This window comes from Haplochromis burtoni, unplaced genomic scaffold (genome assembly GCF_018398535.1).
Source record: "Haplochromis burtoni strain Fernald_Lab_line unplaced genomic scaffold, NCSU_Asbu1 Contig_294, whole genome shotgun sequence".
Taxonomy (NCBI): domain Eukaryota; kingdom Metazoa; phylum Chordata; class Actinopteri; order Cichliformes; family Cichlidae; genus Haplochromis; species Haplochromis burtoni.
Window position 1 is genome coordinate 357,951 of NW_024582655.1, and position 13,507 is coordinate 371,457.

Here is a 13,507-nt window from a genome sequence, read left to right on the forward strand (position 1 = left end):
ATTCTATTCTATTCTATTCTATTCTATTCTATTCTATTCTATTCTATTCTACTCTATTATGAATACAACTTTTTATAAAAAGACAATCTATGAACGTTTGTCTCTATCTGACCTTGAGGTCAGAAGTCAAATGTAACTTTCTATTCATTATGTTGACAATACAAACCACACTTGTAAAAATCATAGGTTCTAAGTTCTACTGCTTTTTCACAATTTTTGACCGATAAATCATTAAGTTGACCTTGAGGACCTCTGTTGATGTAAAACAAATTTCTAATACATTGCTGCCGTGACCCCGCTGTAACAGCCTTACAAAGTTGAATTAGAATTCTTTCAAAATTCTTCGAGCCATTGTGTATACAGAAAACCCATGACCTCCTTGGTGGAGGTAATGGTATTTGCATTGTTTTTCAACTCCCTCTGTGGTGTTGTAAATGTGGTCGGAAGCCCCTGAGCTCATCGATCCCAACACCTGGCTTTGTTTTTTTGTGATGTAATAGTCGCTTCCTATTATTAAAATAAAATTGAAAAGGGAAAGCACATTGTATGACTTTACCTTCCAGTCTCAATGAATTAACTTTCATTTGTCATTGAATTTGTTGAATTACAAGCAGCAGCCTTCTGACATTTAAACAATGAAAAGACAATGTTCCAGATTTTACTTAATAAAAATTTGGCATTAAATAAAAAAAGAAAATGACCTAAATCACACTGCGCACACAACCACATCGAAAAGCTGAAGTTTCTAACCCGTGAACGAAATAAACAGTTCGACCCAAAGCTGAAGTCGAAACCATGTTATTGTTTTTCTTCAAGAGTTGGCCAATACATGCCGCAAAGACCGCCAGCTACGCGCGCCTCCACACTCCTCCGCCTCACGTGATGCAGGTAAGTGGCAGGTTGGATGTGATGTCTAAAAATAAGAGCTGTGAAGCGTCCTGACTGTGTATAGCATGTTATGAATGCGGGCTGCCACCCTCATAAACAATGCAGTTTAGAAAGGTCAGTGTAACACAAGTAAGTCACATTAAGTTTTATTTTGATAATTCTGACTGAATAATCATAGCTCAAGCCAAATTTAGTTGTCTGCTCCTCTTATTTGGCTGTAAAATCCTTTTCTCATAAATCAGCCTGCTGTGCAAGACATATGCAGTGCCATGGGTGACAACAGGGTCAGTTGGTATGTTACAGACCTGGATCGCTGGATGGTAAGCGCTGCAGGGATTAGTGTCTGTCTGGATCTCCACAGGCCCAATGAGAAATACTCACTCGGTCTGAGAAGTATCCGGTTACGGCACGCGCGGTGGGCTGAAAAAAAGGAGCTGTAATCTAAATCAGGATGCAGTAATCCTTTGTCATTTAGTGAAAAGAGTGCTGTGGAGGTGGATCTTGGGAAAGTCAAAGTGAGAAGCTCCAGCAAAATACACCAAATCCTGCTTGCTTGAACTGCGTGAGTTAGTGATATCTAGTGTCAACATAAGAAAAACAAACACATTATGGTTTCTAGATGTTTAGTATGACACAAATACAGAAAAGCACATCACAAATCCACCATAATAAAAGCCTACAAACAAACTGAAGCTTTAAGACATCCAACATTGATTTTTAGCCTCGTCCTTTGTTCACAGAGATTTCTCCAGATTCTCGGAGTCTTTTGATGATATTATGAACTTCAATTTAATCCAAAAAATTATTTAAGTTATTTCATTCACAGTTTAATTTAACTATATAGCACCAAAAAGTAGCAACTCTACTGCAGATGATGAAGCATTAAAAGTCCTTGAAATTTTACATTGAGAAACATTTTTTAATTGTTCCATAATTTATGAACAGTTTTTGCAATTGGTGAACTTGTGCCCATCGTCTGAGATAATCAGCCTCTCTAAGATACTTTCTTTCATACCCAGTAATATCATTTAAACATTTGACATGTTTTATGTCTTCTGTTGTGGGTTCATGATATTTTGTATATCACTGCATTCTGGTTTCCTTTTTGTTTTCCATTTTGCAAGCATCCCAGCTGTTCTGAATTTAGGTTATTTGCACAGCAGCTTATTGTTAATATCTTTGCTTTTGCTCAGAGAGGGCCACAAACTATAAGTTTGCACATTGGAAATACTGAGAACTGACCTTTAAAAATGAAAAACTGCAGACTACACTCTCTGCAACTTTGTCTGCTTCCCAAAAATGAAAATCACTGCTGTGATGCACTGGAGGCAATCCAGTGGCTATTGGAGTAACACAAGTGCAAGGGGGCATGAAAGGACTTCCTGGGATTGATTTAATTATAGCAGCAATGCTGACAATGGTCCAGAGGTGGATGAGAAGATGCTATTAGGTGGAAAGATGGGCCAAATCTATATTGGAGTAAAGTTTTAGATGTTTAGAGGCCAATTCCTGGGACTTTTTGATCATGCCTTGTGTATGTTCTCTGGGAGTGCATCACATGCCCGTTTACCCTCTTCTTTTCAGTCAAAAGCAAAGTCAGTCAGTGCCTCTGGGGTGACATACCCATAACTTCTATTCATTGTGATATTTTTGTCTGAAGGTTATTAGGTTGAAATGAAAAAAATAAAGACAAAAATAAAATCAAGCAAACAAAGAAACAAAACCATAAATGAACACTACGGCTTTGAGGTCAGTATTGCTTTCATTAAACAAAGTTCTTTCAAAGCATCTTAAAGTAAACCAACACAGAGGGACTAAATACCAATATTTCTAAGTAAAGGTTTATTTTATTGAGCAGCACACATTAACATGAATGCTGACGAGATCAAAAAGAATTCATAAACATATTCACACAGAGTCTCGTGAACAGATTACATGAGCCAAGCAAAACTAAATTGAGCCATTTGCTGTTGAAAATGAGACCAACTGCCATCTGGCCCCGCATACATGGCGCGACCGTCGTGGCTCCCATTCCTCTGGACTCTTAGTTGCTGAAGCCCTCCAGTCATGAGCTCATAGTTTCCATGAGAAATGGTCCATATTCATTACTACAGACTGATTTTTTAATAATAATATAATGTTGTTTTTAAGCTAATAGCATTGCAGGTTTCACAGCAATAACATATATAATAAAAAGTAGATGTGCACAACATAAAATCTTTTTTAGTTTTATCAGAGGACACACCTAACCCAAAATTCAGTGTGCTATTCCACATACTGCTCATTGCAGTAACTGAATCAATGAATTGTGTCTTTTTGTATTTAATCGATAAAAACAGCACAGATCAGCTGAGACTGTGTTATCAGGGCCATTTTATCAGAGTTCTGTTCAGTTCATCTGTGCATTATGCAGTTTAACATACTTTTAACACATTCATTAATACCACGAATATAATTTAGACCTAAACATAACAGGTGCTATCAGTGTGTGTGATTGAGCACTACACTCTGTGTACACTAACTGTATTAACACCCCGCTAGCACTGTGTTGGACCTCCTTTTGATCAAGGTGCTGGAAACATTCCTCAGAGATTCTGGTCCATATTTACATGATAGCAGGACACGGTGGCTGCTGATTTGTCAGCTGGGCGTCTCTCGTCCCGCCACATCTTACTGGTGCTCAAAAATGCAGCAACAATACTCACGTAGGCTGTGGTGATCAAATTATGCCCAAGTGTGCCAAAAAAAATACACTTGGGCATAAGTGGACATAGTCAGAGTCAAAGGTATTCGCATACCTTGGAATATGGTGTTCTGATTATTTGAGTTGCTATTGGCTGAACAGCAGTCCGCTTCCACTTCCACTTTGTTGGTGCCATATGATTGGTTGATTAGATCTTTGTGTTTAATGTCCAGCTGAAAAGGTGTACCTAACAAAGTGGCATCAGTTGCACATAGCATAGTACATGCATGCAAAAGCTTATCCGTTGTTCAAATGTTAGCAAAGCTAAGAGAAGTTTCCTACTGACTGTGCATGTGCCCACAAAAACACTTATGTTTCCCTTGTAGCCCCAAATTTAAAGGCTTCTAATGGAGCTGTGAAAACAGTCTCAGGAGAGAATCCACGGTCTGTTTAGAAAAGCAGTCAGCATGTCATCCGAATCAAGGATAACGCATCTGATTATGAAGCTGCTACGTCAGTGAGGGATGCTGTTGCTGACATTGTGTGAAGAATGCTTCCCCGCAAAATGGCACTGCAGCTGTCCAGGGCACAGAGAGAGTCTGAGGGATCAGACCGAGAACAGATGGAAGCGGGAGCAGTTTGTGAGAGGATAGGGTTACCTTAGCTGAAGCCTGCATTCATGGAAAAGGAGGTCAGAGGTTAAAAAATCTCCATACATGTGTGTAATCCTTTGATGCACGATTGCATAATGAGTCTGTGTGTTTAAAAGTGGAAACGGTCAGCTAAGAAGACGTCAGTCCGGTGAACCTCTGCTTTTTCTGACCAGGTTGCTCAAGGTTATGAAGAATTAATTTCCTGGATTTGGGAGAGCTTAAATTATTAAGGATGGAGGGCATCAAACAGGTGGACTCACTGAATGTAACCTTTACTCGCCATACGAAGGACAATGGAGAATCGGTCTTCCACACATGCCTTTAGCTTGCAGCCTTTGAGCTTTGATTATTTCCAATCAGGAAACTGCAAATGCACATTATATAAACACATTATTTTGCCATTCTCTCATCTCATATAAAGCTCTTCTCCAGAAGCACTAAGTGTGTTTAAATTAGCTGTGGTTTTACTAAAAGTAACCTCGAGGTCATTTAAGAGGAAGCTTAAAAAGGACAGAGGTGTTTAGTTTTTGCAATTGCATAACCATCCTTGCTTTATAACTCTGTTTAAGAGTGCATTACTGCCACTATGTAAAAACGATCTCTTTCTATATATCTGCATATATCAGTGAAGGTCTTTAAAATCACAACAAATGCATCACTTCACCCAAAAATGCTCGACTACTGAGCATGCAGAACAAAATAAAAGGCAAAGAGTAAATAATAATTTTTGTAAAAGCACAATGAATGAGGCACTTCTTAACAACATCTGATGCTTTAACTGTTATAGCTGTCGCTACTCTGACTCCGTTATTGTGACAATAAATAAACAGATTCACAAGAGAAATTTTATATCAGTGTCTATAGACTTTTTGAAAGAATGCTGATTATTTTTAACTTTGTTTATTACAGGGGTGTCAAACTTAAGGCATGGGGGCCAGAATCAGCCTGGCAAAGACTCCAGTCCAGCTTTGGGAAATGTGAAGGAGTGCACAGATTTTTAACTTTTAAGTGGATTGTCATAAATTGCAGTTTTTCCAACCAATATCGACTCCATCCCCATCGCCATTCATACTACACCAAAGTAGTTAAGTAATGATCAAACTTATGATCAAAGGTAAATCAAACATACATTAGAGAAGTGGACATAGAGTCAAACATATGCTCAACCACACATACACATACACTTCCATATACCTACTGAATGTGAACTATAGCTGAAAAAGTAAACCTATAAACGTATATGAAATTTACCCAACGTTTTTGGGAGTGATAGTAACTACTGATTGCAAGGGTGACAAGAAATAAGATTGCTGGTAGGGATACTCCTTTTTTAGTTACCTTTTAACTTTATCAGACAGTGACAATATGCCACATTTAGAATAATTATACCATGGCTGGGGATCCTTTGCAGGAAGAAGGAAGCGGCGGTCTACACGATGACCTCACTGCTTCATCTGAAGACCAGAAACAGCACTGGCTCCATAAGGCCAAGGAAAAGACAGGATATTCCCAGAATGCATTTCACAGGGGGCAATATGCTAATATTAGCACAGCAGCCAATGGCAGTTCAAGAGTTGTGCTCCAGATACACGAGGGGGCTGGATCAGGTTACGTGGCTGAGACACAAACAGCGTACGTGCAGCACAGAGAAAGTAGACAGAAGACTGTACTGGGCCTGCTAGACTAATCCATCACTCCAGACATATGTATATAGGAGTCCAAAAGGTCAGTCAGGTTACCGAATGGGCTCACAGGTCATAACTTTAGGAGCAGTAGTAAATCCTCAGGCTGCCCCTGATACAGTTTAGGATCTGAAGGCAGAGCAGGACCATCCTTGGGCAAAGTGTACAGTGACTGAAATGAGCGGCAGGAATTCACTCCAAGCATTTGCACACTGTCTTCTAGCACATGCTCAGGTTCAAGTGGGTAATGGTGACTTTGCTGTTTTGCCTTTTCACGTATCGAAAAACAAGTCAAGTTCTCTGTCTGCTGTTGATTAAATTCCAGCAGCTGTGAGGCTCCATACTGTAGTGGTTTACACGTTTGCTTAACTCGGTCATGTTGGATGGCCGCCCTTCCCTGAGTCTGTTTCTACTGAAGGTTTCTTCCTGTTAAAAGGGCGTTTTTCTTTCCCACTGCTACCAAGTGCTTGCTCAAAGACGGTTATTTGATTGTTGTGGTTTCTCTCTATTATTTTAAAGGGTCTGCCTTAAGGTGACTTGAGCTCTAAATAAATACAAATGAATTGAGAGGAGGAGGAGACACGAATCCCTTTGGGGGTTGCTTCAGGAAGGGCACAAAAACTGCCAAATCAAACATGCCGAGCTACCCGCTGGGGTGACACCTTGTGAATAAGCTAGCAGCCAAAAGTAGCTCCAGTTTATTTCTAATGATACTGTATAACTTACACTTCTGATATTAATGTAACACAGTATCAGTTCCAGAGTGCGTGATCGCTGCGGCTCAGAATACACTGTTCCCCCATGTCAAGCTCAGCCTCCTGGTTAAGTAACTTGATTAATAAACCACAGGTTCACTGAGGCACTGCTCTATCCTCAGAGCAGAGGTGGGCTTTCATTTTGGCACCTCGGAGCTTGAAGACATTTCTATTTGCCTCAGAGGACCTTGCAGAATCACCCTGGTGTCACATATGCACACATGCATGAAGCAATAAGCAAATTTTGAAGTGATGGAGGAGGAGATTTTAGAGTTTTTTATTTTTTATTGATCACAGTCGTAGACATGCAAGTTTCAGATGGATGGTTATTAAAGATTGTTTGAGTTGGTGGCAAGCTTTTAGCGTTAGCTTAGTTTGTGTAACAGATTCCCGCATCTGCTGTGTGGTGTTCCTAAAAACCTCGCGTTGAACAGCAGAGCCTCATAATCCAGACTGTCGACAGGAGTTGCAGCAAACGAAGCGAACCCAACGTATATTAAGTTCATGTTTAATTAATAATTCACAGATGTCTGTTATTGATCATTTCAGGATTATCTATAAACACATTTTATGTGGTGGAGTAACATCGTGGCTTCCACAAAACACAAGGATGATCTGATATCCTCGTGTTGGTGTTGTTCCCAGACCATCATGAAAATGTTGTTCCAGGTTCAACATTGCAAGTGACCAATCACATTGTTGTGATGTTATTCTTTTGCGAACCAAGCCATTCGTGCATTTATGAAATTCCAATGTTGCAAGGACAATATCAATTCTGCTTACTGTTTATTAAAGGGTTACGGTTAGGGTCAGGGTCCGTTGATCGGCGGACAGAGGCGGTTTCTCGCAGCTTAAGTACAGTTTTTTGTTTTACGCTGGTTTTTCCCGAAGTCGCAAAAGTATGACGTCACAACATTCTGATTGGTCACTTGCAATGTTGATCTGGGAACAACACCAACACGAGGATATCAGATCGTGCCTCACGGGAAGATGTTTTAGCTCTGTTGACCCTTCCTGTAATCCAGCTTTCTTTTGATTGGCAGCCTGAAGCCTGAGCTCTAGAATAAAGGGATTACTTGAACATACACTGACCTCCTTATTTGAAACTTTGGCCGTGTTTAACAAGAGCAACTACCATTGTAACAGGCTTGATAACAAAAAACAAGGAGGAACATAACATACTCAGTTAATTTTGTGGCAGAGCCATCGTGTCAGGTATGAAGTAATGAATTAATCATGGCATTTATTAATACCATCCCAAATCACAGTAAATTATGATTAAATAAATATAAACTTTTTTAATGTTTCTCCTTTTTCTGTTTTTAATAAATTTGTTTGCGCTTTCAAAAGCTGAAACAAAAATCTGGTGTAGCTCCAAAAGTGATATTGACTCTCATTATTTTCTTCCAGGAGTGAAAAATAAATTAACAGCTTATTCCAAATACTAGAGTCCAAACACCGCAATGCATACTGCATGCATGCTTTGTTTCTGCTGTGCTCTCAACAAAGCCTTGGGCATTTGCATAACTTCCCACAGTGTTAATAAGATGACTGACCTAAAAAAACATATCAGCTGTATGGAGACCTTGAATAGATTCATGTTATATCATTCCAATTAAATCTTAAATAATGGAAAATGAAACTGATATCTCCTGATGTGGAGGCAACAGTGAAAGCCTCTCTCACATTCAAGCGGATCACAGCCAGATGGCACTGAGTTTCCACGCAGCGCTGCCGCCTGAACTCTGCCCTCTAGTGCTTCAAGCTGAAATCACTGATGTGCAAACAGCAGTGAAGACCGAATGTACTCCAAACCAGACAACTGAAGAGTTCAAGGACCCTGCTCAGCTGATGAGAAACACCTCTTTACAGTTCAAAAGACGCACATCTGAATGTGTTTTCTTCTTTCATTAAAAAAATTGACAAAAATAGAGAGACTTTTTTCACAAAACCATGTATTTAGCCAACAAGGACAAAGCAAGTACATGTACAGTGTGGATTGTTTTTCCAAAGCATTATAAAAAACATATGAGCACAAAGACTGAGCCACATGAACAAGCTGGATAAATACGGGAACAAATATTCTTGCTGCGCCTGGTATCTGGTCAGGGTTTCATTCCTCGTTGTTAGCGCAGTTAATGCTAACACTATTGTCATTTAGCTGGTCATCATTGGCAATGTGGTAACCATGGTTACTGGGGTCACTGTGGTAACCGTGGTCACTGGGGTCGCTTTGGTGATTGGTATCATGATTCAGTTCTGCATATTCCACAGACGCCTGTTGAAACACGAAGGTTGTATGAACGATTATTTTCATTGGCTCACTGAGTTAAATGCTGACTGTACGTGCGGTACTGTTTAGTGATTTTACTTATTAAGATTATTATTTCTCAGTTGATACAGCGATAACATGAGACATTCATCAGGATTGTTTCTACAAACTCTGGAGAGCTCCTCCAGAAGGATGGAGGAGGTTTGAGAGATGCTATCATATTACTCCTCCTAATGAGTTAACTCAATGTGATGAGCAAATTTGGAGCCTTTTACTCAGCTACATTAGATGCTTTTTTCCTGCAAATTTTATATTACATGAAATGCAACCCTTTAAGTTACCTTTCTACAAACAATAAAAAGTGTCTCCACTGGGTTTCCACTTATTGTACAGTTTCTGTCTGTGAGATGTTTCTCGGAGCAAAGGCAAAATACAGTCATGAGTGTGTGTGTGCGTGCAGCTCTTGGTAGTATGTGTATGTGCATGACGTGTTCACACTTACAGCATCAGCCAGCTCTTGAACACCTGCAAAAACAAAGCCAGAGGACAAGCTCAGGAAACAAAAGGTGTGTGAGGATTAAATGAGGGCTGTTTTAGTTTCCAGCACTCCCATGAACAGCTCTCTATTCCCAGGAAACAGGCAGCTTATCACATCCGACACATTCATACTGATCATTCTCATAAGCTCATGTCTTTTTAGACACGCTGCTTCCTGAGACACATGCACAAAAACCCTTCACTCCAGATCATTTGCTTTCTCCATATAATACATTAAGTTCTTAACTCGGATTATGTAAAGTGCCCTGAGATGACTTAACTTAGGATGTGGTGGTGTATAAATAAAACTGAGCTGAATTGTGCTGTATCACTCATTAAGTAATATTATATTATTAGGAGCCGAACTGAACAATGGACAATAAATTTCAAACAATCAAGCACTTTGCTTACTTAGCCTTAACAGATGCAAGCATTGTATGAGTCTGTTGCAACAACAGGAAGTGCTCTTTGACGAAAGCAGGAAGTGGACACCTAGGGACTGGCCCTTCTGTTTTAATGGTACATTCTTTCAGTAACAATGCAGATGTTTACAGTTGGGCTTGATCCTGTTTCCTGTTGCTAGCGTTTTTTTTCTTAATCTAATGACCTGATTTCTCTCACCGTGTAGTAGAAAAGGGGTCTGTGTGAGGAGCAGGATGTTAGTCGTACCTTGCTGGGAGATGCGTACTTCACCGTGTACTGTGTCTGTGCCCTGTTTCACCGGAACTGACATGGAACAGATATAATATTTTAGACTGAGCTTTAAAAAGTCAAATTACAACTTATTAAAATTCAGAAAAAATCTCTCACCTCTGCTGGGATCTGCCTGTCGCAGCTGATCCTCTTTGTACTGAATTTCTGGCTTTTCTAGAGTGTTTGTACTACAGTTGTCATCAGACTCTGCAACACAGTGAAATGAGCAAACTTAAATTACTTGCATATTGGAATATTTCATTATTTTTATTTAAAAAAAATAGTATGACATGATATTTAATAACAAAGATATGTTCTTTTGCTATTTTCTTTTTCAAAAACAGCATTAAGAGAGAAAAGTCAACAATGTCTGAGTAGCTGACGTGGTATAACTTATTTTTTTGTGCCAATGATCTCAGTTTTTCTCTAAAAGAAATCAGAAACACACTGATTAATCATTCTGTCTCACCGGGTGAGATGTTTCCTCATTAAAAAGAGACAAAAAAGCCCAGAAGAGCACACTTACTGGACAAACTTTAGATTTATGTGACGGGAAACAAACCTTTTGAATTAAAGTATTGTTGACTTTGAATCTTCATGAGATTTCATGAGTTGCTACCAATAAATAAGTACTTTACATACCCGAGCCTGATACATGTTCACTCCAAATACTTTTCCCCATCATGCCTGGAGTTGCTGCACAGGGAGAATAAACATGGCACAGATCTCAGTGATGTAACTGATACATTCTCCTGCTTTAACATCAAAATCAGTCAAGACAACATATGTTTAATATATATTTAGGATAATTTTATGTTAGGATTCTTGGTGTTTTCTCTATATTATTGTATAGTTATTACTTTACAAAATAAAGCGCCTTGAGAAGACTGTGTTTTGGTGCTAAATGAAACTGCATCAGCATAAGAAGCTGTACCATTTGCGGCTTCGTTGACCTCTGCCTGGGTGAGGCTCATTCGCTCTACTTTGGTGCTGGCTGCCTTCCTAAAACAAAGTGAACACAAAGTATGTTCAACAGGAGGATGTATGGGAACCATACTCTGGTAACTAACCTTTAACATACTGATAAGAACACGAGAAATGCTACTTACACTGATAGGGTGCCGGTGCGTCTTTTCTTTAATTTGGGGAGACGCTTTTTGTAGAAAAGAAAGAGGATGATGGCCATTACGAAGAGGAGGCAAAAGACTGCAATAAGACCTTTCTTCCAGCCAGCCATCTTCACTGCAGAATACATGTGACTAAAGTCATTACTTAGTTACAAAACACAGCAATAAAATGGACTCACAAAACCTCATTTTGGCTTAAAGTTGTTTAAATGTCACACATGAGTGCATGTACAGGTGCATAATCAATTTATTTATTTATATATTCATATCAGATGTGAAGTTTAGCACCCTATCCTTAAAAAATTAGGAAACTGGACAATTGGAGCACAGCAGAAGAACAGTATCTGAAATTCATGTCTTTAAGAAACAGAAAAAAATCTGAAATTTCTGATGAGGCTTCAGTTAACTCATCTACTGCTTACTGAAGCCTCATCAGAAATGATTTAAGTGGAAGGGTGACTCCCTGCTTCCCATTCTCAAGGAAGGGAAACAGTGAAAAACGGCTGAGGAAAGCCACAGTGACTGTCTACAGCTATCTGTAAAATACAGTGAAGGATCTATGATGGTGTCAGGGTTGCATTTTAGCCAGTGGTGTTGGGGATCAATAATACTGGGACTAAAACTGATGAAATTATGAACACAGAAAACATTTTGATCCACCATGTACAGTAATGCAGTGTGAACAGCCTCTGACTGGCAACAGCTCTGTTTTGCAGCATGACAATGATCCCGGACGCCCTAAGCTTTGAATGTATTTCAAAAAGATACGATAAGATAACCTTTATTAGTCCCACGCGTGGGAAATTTCCTTTTGCTTCTGCTTTTGCCTTACATTATGTATTTGCATATATGTTTGCACATCTTTTGGAAATAATTGAACCTATTTCCCATTTCCTTGCAAAACATAAAGAAATGAGAGGTGGCTCAAGACTTGCATAGCACTGCAACTCATTTTATCCCCAATGAAAATAATTTAAGCATTTATTTATTATTTTTGACTTCATATGTTCAAACGTTGTAGTTATTTCTTAGATATATTTAGATTATTATTTACCACTTGATAACATGAAGAAGAAATTAAGATGAATTTAAGAGTAGCCTGAGAACTTTGTACAATAAGTTCTTAGGCTACTCTTAGTGTAAATGAATAGAAATTCCAGCAGCTATTTTAGATTTCTTAAGTATTTCATAGCAAACTGTATCCATAAACAGCTAACACAGTATTCAGTGTCAAAACAACGATAGCATGTACAGCTGAAATACAATTGGAGACATTAAAAAACTACTGAGGCAACTGTTGTTGTGATTTGGCCCTATATAAATAACATTGAATTGAATGACGGTGCATTGTTTCCACAATAACAAGAAGGAAAGTAAAGAACGCTGGAGAAAGTTAAGAATGATCTTTTTATGGCCTCGGATAGTGGACTCATCTCCATGCTTGTCCTGTTAGGCCTGTAATTCTAATGACATTATACAGGCTTTCTTTAGACAGTATTATTAAAGGCACAGCATGCATTTTCACTGATATACAGATGATACACAGCTCTATCTACTGTATCCATGAAACCAGATAACACACTCCAATTAGTAAAACTGAAGGAAAATCTTATGCATATAAAGTTCCAGATGACTTCTAATTTCCTGCTTCTGAATTCAGAAAAAAAAATGAGTTTATTGTCTTTGCTACACTCCAATAGGCTTAGTCTGCTGGGGGTTTCCCACGACACCATGTTTCTTCTTTACTTACCTCTTTTCACTAGTCATTCCTAATCTTTCCACAGCATGTCTTGTGTCCTGTCTTCCTCACCCCTAACTAAGCAGATGAGTTTTTCCTTCCCACTATTGCTTGCTGACCACGGATCGTCTGATTGTTGCGCTTTTCTCCGTATTATTGTAGAGGAGTTACCTTACAATACCTTGCAATATAAAGCGTCTTGAGGTGACAATTAAGATTTGGCACTATATAAATAAAATGCATTTAATTTAATTGAAAACATGTTAATAAAAGACTTATTTTAATAGAGAGGAATATATATTAATTAAAAACAACCATACTGATAACTTCAAAATCTGTCAGTGGTTGTGAAGAACGACAATTTTATTGCTTCGAATTGGTTGCTTGTTGATAATACAGGAGGAAGCGAGCGCACTCATAATAGCATGAATGTCCTCACTTTTAAACATCACATATCTTTAAAGTCCAGCTGATGTTAA

The 13,507-nt window shown here is 38.8% G+C and overlaps 1 protein-coding gene across 1 annotated transcript in view; it reads right to left on the reverse strand.

The window, feature by feature from the left end:
* Window positions 1–7,981: 7,981 nt before the first annotated feature.
* pecam1a (platelet and endothelial cell adhesion molecule 1a) overlaps window positions 7,982–13,507 on the reverse strand; it is a 10,342-nt gene continuing 4,816 nt past the window's right edge. The window contains exons 9-15 of the mRNA XM_005940833.3: window positions 11,273–11,405; window positions 11,098–11,165; window positions 10,806–10,859; window positions 10,281–10,370; window positions 10,140–10,196; window positions 9,436–9,458; window positions 7,982–8,939 (exon numbers count right to left, since the gene is read on the reverse strand). Of these exons, the coding sequence (XP_005940895.1) occupies window positions 8,775–8,939; window positions 9,436–9,458; window positions 10,140–10,196; window positions 10,281–10,370; window positions 10,806–10,859; window positions 11,098–11,165; window positions 11,273–11,405 (590 nt within the window). The 3' untranslated portion in view covers window positions 7,982–8,774. The remainder of the gene's footprint in view (window positions 8,940–9,435; window positions 9,459–10,139; window positions 10,197–10,280; window positions 10,371–10,805; window positions 10,860–11,097; window positions 11,166–11,272; window positions 11,406–13,507) is intronic.